Source organism: Nothobranchius furzeri, chromosome 19 (genome assembly GCF_043380555.1).
Source record: "Nothobranchius furzeri strain GRZ-AD chromosome 19, NfurGRZ-RIMD1, whole genome shotgun sequence".
In the NCBI taxonomy this organism is placed as follows: Eukaryota; Metazoa; Chordata; class Actinopteri; order Cyprinodontiformes; family Nothobranchiidae; genus Nothobranchius; species Nothobranchius furzeri.
In genome coordinates, this window is record NC_091759.1 from 16,021,128 (window position 1) to 16,030,390 (window position 9,263).

Sequence of the window (9,263 nt, forward strand, 5' to 3'; positions counted from 1 at the left end):
CGGTACCTAGGAATCGATACCGGCACTTAACGGTACCAATTTTCGATACTTTTGAGTGTTTAATATTTTAATTCTCTTTTATAATTAAATATATATTTTTCTCAATATATAACCATATTTGATAAATATCACGATAAATAACATACAACTGTTTGTATTTTAACATCGTCCTTGTAGTTTTATAAGCTGATAATTAAACTGAAGCAAACATCTTTACTGTGAACTAAATTTACTGTGTATCTTCATTCCTTTTGCCGTCCTTTTTCATTTGATTTTTCCTACTGGGAAGTTACAATTTCCGAGGAGAAAGTGAACGCACCATTAGCTGATAACAACGGTGGCAATGGAAGCTAACATATCAAGCCAACGTTACCTTAAATAGTTTATTTAACTGCTGGAGCAGATTAAAACGATGATGCCTCACACTTAGATCGTTGTCGCTGGTTTCATCTTCACCCAATCACCCGTCACATTTAGTAAAGTGAAGCCAAACTTTAGAGCGAGCTCCTGTTCTAGTCGTAATTTCGGAGTTCCGAGGAGAAAGCGAACGCACCATTAGTGAAACAGAAGCTAACAAATCAAGCTAATGTTATCTTAAACATTTTATTTACCTACCGGAGCTGCTCTGTTTACAACTCGCTCGCAGCGACCGATGACATAACGCTCTTGCGCATGCGCAGCTGTCTAGGCAAGTTCTCGTTGTGAATGACGGGTACCGAAACGAGGCACCGTTTCAAATGAAGTGAATCGGTGCTCGGTCGGTACTGTGGAATTCAGTCAGTACCTTAAAAAGTACTGAATTCGGTACCCATCCCTAATGCTCGTACTCGTTAAAAATGCTTTATCCGTACCGGATACTCGTCTGAATCGAGTATCCGGCTCATCCCTGATAACTATGTACCTGCTGCTAGTATAAAAGCCTTAGAACCATGGAGAACTATGCTGAACAAGATCTAGTTCAAAAGTGGCATAACTTTAGAATATCTTTGATGGTCTTCCTGCACATTGATTCATTTATTTTGGAATTTGTATTTTCTAACTTCAACTTTGACCTTAAAGGTGCAACATGTAAGAATTCTAAAAGGAAATAATTTCAAAAGAGTCCAATGCCTCAATCATGTTGGAAGGAAGGCTATTTCATTCTCAGCCAGCTCGGAGGTCTTCAGTTTTTCTCCTTTAAACAAACAAACAAGCAAACAAACAAAAACAAAAAAAAAAGTGGGATGTAGTTACTGTTTACACTCTGAGTATGTGTGGTTGACAAATTTGCAGCAAGCTAATGTAACAGCGCAGGCAATTGTAATCGGAAGGGGAAAAGCTCCAGAGTTGTTTAAATAACAAAAGCCAGTAAACAGGAGCGACCCAGAAGTTCTTTCTTGTACCCCTAAAAAGCCACGGCACTCTTGTTTTACTCTAATATCAGGTGAAACAAACTCAAGTCTAACATTGTGCTAACTATGCTAACAATAGTTGACTCTAAAAATATCTCAAGCTACTTTATCAATTAATCGATATTACTGTGACATGTATGTGTGAAGTGAATAATGAGTATCATGATGCTTTACTTCCTGTAATGAGTCATTCAGAACTATAACAGTATGGAACTAGGTTTGGGACAATATTCAGCGTAACTTGTACCAAGTTTTGTAACTTCGAACATGTTTCATCACATGTAACTTTAGATTCGTAACTTGTAACTTTGGATTCGTAACTTGTAACTTTGGATTCTTAACTTGTAATTCTCAATTCGTACTTGTATTCTTGTTTTGTAACAGGAACATTGTATTTTGTACATGTATTTTTTATTCTGTAACATCAAACATTCATTCAGAAACATGAAACTTTTGTTTTGTAACTAGCAGACTTCCAAATTGAAAAAAATCAAGGTACAAGTTTGAAATCAAAACTCTCAAAACACACATTTCATTCTACAGGTACAAACCAAAATCCTACAGTGTTACAAGTCATTTTGTCTTGATTCTAGCGTCAGTGGGAGGAACTTGGGTGGAACCAATGAGAGCACGAGTCTTGGCTACCAATCACGTTTCTCGAATTCCTGTCCAATCATTGGGAGAGGAGGGCAGGGTTTTGTCAGAGCTGTAGAGAGTTACGACACTCAACAGGCTCCTATGGAATGGTGGAGTCACGTGGTTCATGTAGTTTCGAATAGTTCCAAACAGCCCCGCTGCTGCATTGACTGCAGTTCATTTTCGGTGTTTCAGAACGATGTTCTCCAGTAAGTTGATGAAATGTCATCATTTTGTTGCATTGTGAAGCGTTAGCTAACCTCTTCGTTGTCTCCTCACATTAATTAATTAGGTAAATAGGAATTAAACATGCCATTTGTTTTAAGGACAACAGAGCAAAGAAGTGTTTTTAGAGGTGAAGAGTGAAGCTGTTTACACACACAACCACTGAAGTTCTTCTGTGAAAAGTAGTTTTACATCAGGGATTTACACAGCTGACACGTTATAATGAAGTAAAAATTTTGTGTGAAGAATATAATTTTTATCTTCTCATGTGGATAAATGTAAAAATGTGTTTATTGCCTTTTTGTCACTTGTGGTCTCCGATTTTCTCTGTAGGACTGCAGGTGTCCAGGGTCAGGAGAGTCTTTACCTGGTTGTCATCCTGGGAGAGAAGCCTTCTACCAGTGTTGGGAACGTTACTTTAAAAAAGTAATTAGTTATAGTTACTGATTACTTTGTCAAAAAAGTAACTCAGTTACTAACTGAGTTACAAGATCATAAAAGTAACTAATTACCAACAAAAGTAACTACTTAGTTACTTTTTTCATTAAAGAATGCAAGAATTACTACAATAGTAAAATATAAATGACTAATGACTGAATATAATAAAATGTATGTCCAAATGTTTTATATAAACCTGAATAATTTAAACAAATAAGCACTTAACAGGAGGAACTACTAACAGGAACATTACACTAATCTAGACTATTAAAAGGTTACTGTGTGATATTTAACAAGACCCCAATCAGCTAAAAACTAAAATTGCAAATAGAAACACCTGTAAAGGTTCCCGAGCCTTTAAATGGTCTCTCAGTCTAGTTAAATTACAGAAATAAATGTAATTTTGCACAGCCTTCTAATTTTTCCAGCTTCACATAATTGTGTTTTTAGTAGCATTTCTGTTGCTGGTAATCTAGTAACGGTTATATAAATAAATAAAATCCTTTAAAATGACAGTAGAAGAGGCACAAGCCTGATGGAGGACTTACATTTGCTAACGTGGGTCAGACCCAACCACAGAAGAGCTGAAGCTGGGTGGTAAACACACACAGGTAGTTCTAATAACACCTGAGCTCCATGACGTCTGAGACTGACGCATCGGTGTTACAGCGGGACAAAAGACATGATCAGAAACAGGTTACAGCTGGATGATCTAGGAAGGTAGAAGATCAGGACGTCTGAGTGGTGGACAGGTGAGCGGACCTTCGGGACGTTCCGCTGTCACGCTAAGGGCACGGCTGCAGCCATAGACTATACATCACGTCTTCCTCGTTCTTCACGGGCCGTGATGCTCTTAAACATCTAACTCTTTAGCTCCTGATCAGCTGATGACAGCTTCAACACACCGCGCTGCTTAACGCACGCATTTTCTTATCAGTAACAGGAACGACATTTTGATAAAAGAAGACGTAATTAATTAGTTTGCTCGTTACAGAAAGAAATATTTTTTATTAACGCGGTTATTTTAAACGGAGTTATTCCCGTTGTGTCTACAGAATGCAGCGACTGAGACCGTGAGGGTCTCCGCCCACCCGGCCAATCATCATCGTGTTTGTAAGTGTGTTACCGACACCTCTCTCTCCCTTGCTGCAGCTGAAGTGTGGCGATCAGAAAGCCTCACACTGCTGCTCAACGTTCGACAAGCACATAGTAACGCACAACGTTCAGTCCCCAGTAACGGTAACGGCGTTGCAACAGCGGGAAAAGTAATTAATTAGATTATTCCGTTACCTATAAAATAACGCCGTTAGAAACGCCGTTATACTTAAACGGCGTTACTCCCAATACTGCCTTCTACTGTCATCATGTTAATGTTATTTAGCTGTTTGATATTTGAACACGTTTATTAAAACAAATACTAACTGATAACTCTTTCTGGTCATTGATTTTATCACCAATTTTATTATTACTGATGTTTTTGAACATGTTACATGAACAGAAAATGAAAAGATGGTAAGGAGACAAGATTATTTATAATAGGTTACACTTGTTTACAGATCAGAACCAGTATGGACCAGTTTTGTACGGTTAAAGCAGGATTAACCTGAGTGACTCTTCCTGGATCATTTATTTAAACTGAGTGAGCAGGAAGTCTTTAACAGAGCAGCTGGATCTGCTGCAGGAGGATCCAGACGTGGATGGAGGGCTGGAGCAGACCCGTGGCTGAAAGTTTCTGGTCAGAGGAACATCATACAGGACGGTCTGCAGAGAGAGCTTTGGGACGCTTCCTCTCACTGTCCACTCCATCGTCCATCTACAGGGCCTGCTGGGCTGGCTCAGACGACGGCTGTTACGTCTCTGTGAATGACTTGCCTGTTAACAGTAGTGGTGGTTTGCTGGTACCTCCTCCAGGACAGCACCACTGACCTCCTCCACACACATCTTCCTCAGGCTCATCCTCCAGACCCACAACTCCACCAGCACAGAGGCAGATGTGCAGCACAGTGCACACTGTAACAGATTAAAAAAGAGTTTTTTTATTGAAAACTGTAAAACAAAACATATAATCTGCAGTACACTGGTTCTGTTCAGTTTAAAGAAAAGCAGCAGGGAAAACTACAGAGAATTTACATTTTTAAGACAGATCTAATTATTAGGCTTAAGTTGAATAAACAAATGCACACTGAAAACAGTTCAATGCTATTTTATTAAAAAGCCTGTTTTTTAAAACGTTTTACCCTCATTTGATGCAAAATAAGTTCTACGGTCCAATTTACATTAGAAAACATCCTGCTGCATTCAACATTTATAATGCATTTGGTTTATATTAATTACCTACATGATAATACTCTGTAGTAATGTGTTGTGTATGTTTAACAAGTTCATTCTGTAGCGTAAAACATACATGAAGCCATCTAAAGTTAGCATGTAAGTCCTGAAAGCTTCTAGAATAAACAAAGTTACTTTACCTGAAAACGGTTGTGAACAAACGCTGCTGATGGACATGAAGCTGCTGCAGCTCCTTAATATTCCTGCTCCATTTTCGCTAGCTTTAGCATTTTTCCTTTGCGTGTAGCTGCCGCCACGGCTGTGACGGGACCTACGGGCCACCGTAGAGGTGAAGGCTAGACTGTCCGAATTCAGAGCCGCTGGGTTCCGGTTTTAGCGGTCTTCAAGGACCCGGTCTTGCTAGACCGTCGAGGACCCATACTCATAAGCATCCTTCCTGTGGATTCGGACATTCAGGCTGTGTCCGAATCCAGGGGTAGGATGCTTGTGAGAGCGCATTTTGAGGTTGATGACGTCAAAGCGCAGCGACGAGTACTGTCCGAATTCCAAGAATCCTCATTCTCGCGTCCTCGCTCCACCCACATTTCGAGGATGGGTCTGATGGATCCTCACAGGAGCAAGGGTATCCCAGCATGCTTTGCGCGCCGGCCGCTGGACTCGACACTCGCAACAATGGCGGACGGAGCGGGACAGCAGTACAGCTTAAAATGTAAGTTAGTTAAAAAATAGGGGTCAAAAAAATACAATACGTGTTTGGGCACGTTTGGTTTGTTTTTTATATAAGATCTAATACCACAAATTGTTTTTTTCATGTAATTTAAGGCTAAAACATGCCCCACCGAACCAGCTTGAATGTTTAATAGGAAAAAACCCACCGTAAACTAGCTTGATCCCAGCAGGCTTTTTAAAAGAAAATAGCGGTAGAAAACTAAGCTGAAAGCGGTTCTGTTTATAGACATTTTTCGTTTGTATAAGTACATTTTAAGCAGAAATCAGCAAGAACGAGCTTGTATGGTGGTCCTGTCATAACTCCCGTGTGTGTGTGTTTATTTAGCGAATAAAGCTTCTCATCATTTGTTTTAAGGTTAACACCCCACCATAAACTTGCTTGAAAGTCTAAAAGGAAAAAACTCACCGTAAAAGAGCTTGCATCTTATGTAATCATGTAACGAACGCCAAGAATAACGAAAACTAAGTTTAATGTTTATTTAAGTTAATTTTTAAGAAACCACATTACTGATTTAATGTTTTTAATTTCATTTTAGGCGGAAAAAACACAGAACACAATTTTCATCTCCCATGTTGATAAATTAAAATATTGTTTATTGCATGTTTTATCAACTATGATTTATAATCTGACTTTGTTCTTCTATTCCTCTCTATTCTCATCCAGAACCAGTACCTTTAAGGAGCATCTGTAATTTCATTATGCCCACAGTGTTCTCTGTTGTTAAATGACAATAAACCCTTGTAATTCTAATTCCCTTTGTCTGTAGGACTGCAAGTATCCAGGGTCAGGAGAGGGAGTCAGCGGAAAGCCCACTGCTGAAACCTGGCCCTGGTTTGTCCCCATGGACGAGGTGTTGGGACAGAGGCCTTCCACTATGCCTCCTGTCCTTATTGCTTCCATTCCCGAGGACACTCCAGGGCCAAGTGCAGCAGTGGGTGAGACAGAGGACAGGGAGAGTGGTGGAAGGAAGCCGGACTCCTCATCAGGGAGAAAAAGGAGAAGGGCTGATGAGCTCCTTGACCTGATCAGGGAGGACATGAGACAACAGAGGGAAGCGGAGGAGAGAAAGAAGGATGGACAGATTTTTAGCATTGATGGAAAGGATGGCAGAGAAATGGGGTTTTTTTCTTTTAGTTTCTTCTGGTTCAGGTTCTATATATGTGTTTGAATGTTTTTGTTATTTGTTTAAATGTAATAAAATTTCTATTAATTGATAACTCTTTTTTGATCATTAACAGTTTTATTATTCAGTTTTTAACAAGTAACAACATTGTAAATAAATGGTAAGGGAACACTGTAAGGAATAACAGTAAAGATAAAAGTAAAATATATACAGTAAACTTGGAAAGCAGGGAGTCTTTGGTGGTGTTGCTAAATCTACTAAACATGGATCATCGAGGTGGATGGAGTGCAGGAACTGAGATCCGTGGCTGAACGTTTCTGGTTGGCAAGTGGAACATCAGACAGAGTGGTCTGAAGAGGGTGCGTCTGGATGCCTCATCTCACTGTCCACTGCATCGTCCATCAAAAGGGTTTGCTGGGCTGGCTCAATCGACGGCTGTCACATCACTAACATTCAGATATATGCAAAAAAGGAGATCATGAGCATAATACTTGTAACTCTAGCAGATAACAGGACTAAATGATGTTTAAACTAGAGATTCCTACGTAAATTACTTGCCTGTTAACAGTAATTGTGATCTGGTGGTACTTCCTCCAGAGCAGACACCTCAGCAGAAAGTTGGTCCCGCCAGAGGTCACCACTGACTGCCTCCAAACCAGCCTCCCCCTCATCTTCTGGAGCATCATCCTCCAGTTCATCGTCCTGCACCACAATGTCACCAGCACTGAGGCAGATGTTGTGCAGGATGGTGCATGCTGTGATGACCTGTAATAGAGATAAAAATTTAATTTATATTTCATTCCCAAACAAAGATTACACCCAAAGTTTATTTCCACTTTGTGTTAACTTACATGAGGTACAAAGGTGTGGTGGACCTCCAGCGCTTTCAGGAAGATGGTCCTGAACCTGGTCTTCATCATTCCAGGGCACGCTCGATGATGCAGCGTGCCCTGGCTGTTGAAGCGCTGGGCTCCCACACCTTGAGCCACCCGTTTGTAGGGGGTGATGAGGGGGAGTGGATGTTGGAGGCATGGGTACCCTCCATCCGCGAGGATGAAGTGCCCTGGAGGAGGATAGGCTGACTGCCTGTACAGTGGGCTGTGCCGGAGGACCCTGGAGTCGTGGACCGACCCAGGCCAGCCCACATAGGTGTCGATAAAGCGGCCCTGATGGTCACAAACTGCCTGCAGGATGATAGATGGGAACAGTTTCCTGTTTCTGTAGCACTGACCATCAGGACCGCTCGGAGCCTTGATCCGAATGTGACAGCCGTCGATCGCACCTGCTGCTTTCATGAAAGCTCTGTGGCGAGCCAGCCCAGCAAACCCACGAGACACAACCTCCATCTCCTCTGGGGTTTTGGGGAGGTGAATGACCTGGTGGAGGATTGCGACCACATCCTCCGTGACTCGATGGACGATGTCGTGGACAGTTGAGCGAGGCATCCCAAATACTCTTGAGACCACCCTGTAGGATGTTCCACTTGCCAACCAGAACAGAAACACCAGGGTCTCGATTGTGGCACCCCAACCATGTCTCCGATCTTGGTTCAGGAGATTTAGCAACACCACAAAAGACTCCCTGCTCAGACGAAAATCTGGCCTGGGAGCTTCCTGGTTAAAAAAAAACGGTCCAGGACTGGCACACTCATGTTTATCCTACAGTACAGGGGTCTGTTCTGTTAAAAGAAAAGTAGAGAACAATAAAACAATTTTAAAAAACCTGTATAAATGCTTGAGATTTTTAGAAGAGAGCTAGGCATTATTAGGCATAAGTTGAAAAGGACAATACACATTAAACACATTGTAATGCTACTTTTACTATGAAATTTATGCACAGAACCAAGCATTATGATCAAATACAAACTTCTAAAATGTCATTCCATTAATTTTTTAGATGAATATAGGTTAAATTAACTATATGCATGTTAGTCTACTCTATACTAATGTGTATATTCAGCCACATGTCTTTCTGTTGCTTAAAGTATAAATGAAACTAGCACTAAAGATAACATGTAATGCCTGAAAGCTGGTTCACTAAACAAAAAATAATTTTACCTGGATATGGCTGCTTCTCAGCCTTTAATACAAGGGCCGGTGACGTTTACTAAGCAGTCGCAGCTCCTCAAAAACCAAAAATAAAAGGGAATACTGCTGTGGATCCATTTTCACCTCTGACTAGCTTGTTAGCTTGTTAGCCTGTTTGCCGCCGTCACGGTAGCTAAGCATCTGGACCTGGGGGTGGGAATAAAAACAAGGCTAGTGCTGTCCGAATTCAGAGCCGCTGACTTCCGGTTTTAGCAGTCTAGCAAGGACCCGGCCTCACAAGCATCCTACCTCTGGATTCGGACACAGCCTCAGAGTGTCGTCTCTACAACTCTGCTCTCCTCTCCCAATGATTGGACAGGAATTCGAGAAACGTGATTGGTAGC

The 9,263-nt window shown here is 41.1% G+C and overlaps 1 protein-coding gene across 1 annotated transcript; it reads right to left on the bottom strand.

Moving 5' to 3' along the window:
• Window positions 1-6,255: 6,255 nt before the first annotated feature.
• On the bottom strand, window positions 6,256-8,913 carry LOC139064208 (putative nuclease HARBI1). Its single transcript, XM_070547261.1, has 4 exons — window positions 8,890-8,913; window positions 7,684-8,510; window positions 7,391-7,597; window positions 6,256-7,278 (listed from the first exon to the last, which is right to left on the bottom strand). The coding sequence occupies exons 2-3, from the start codon at window positions 8,275-8,277 to the stop codon at window positions 7,394-7,396; spliced, it is 798 nt and encodes a 265-aa protein (XP_070403362.1). The 5' UTR covers window positions 8,278-8,510; window positions 8,890-8,913; the 3' UTR covers window positions 6,256-7,278; window positions 7,391-7,393.
• Window positions 8,914-9,263: the final 350 nt, after the last annotated feature.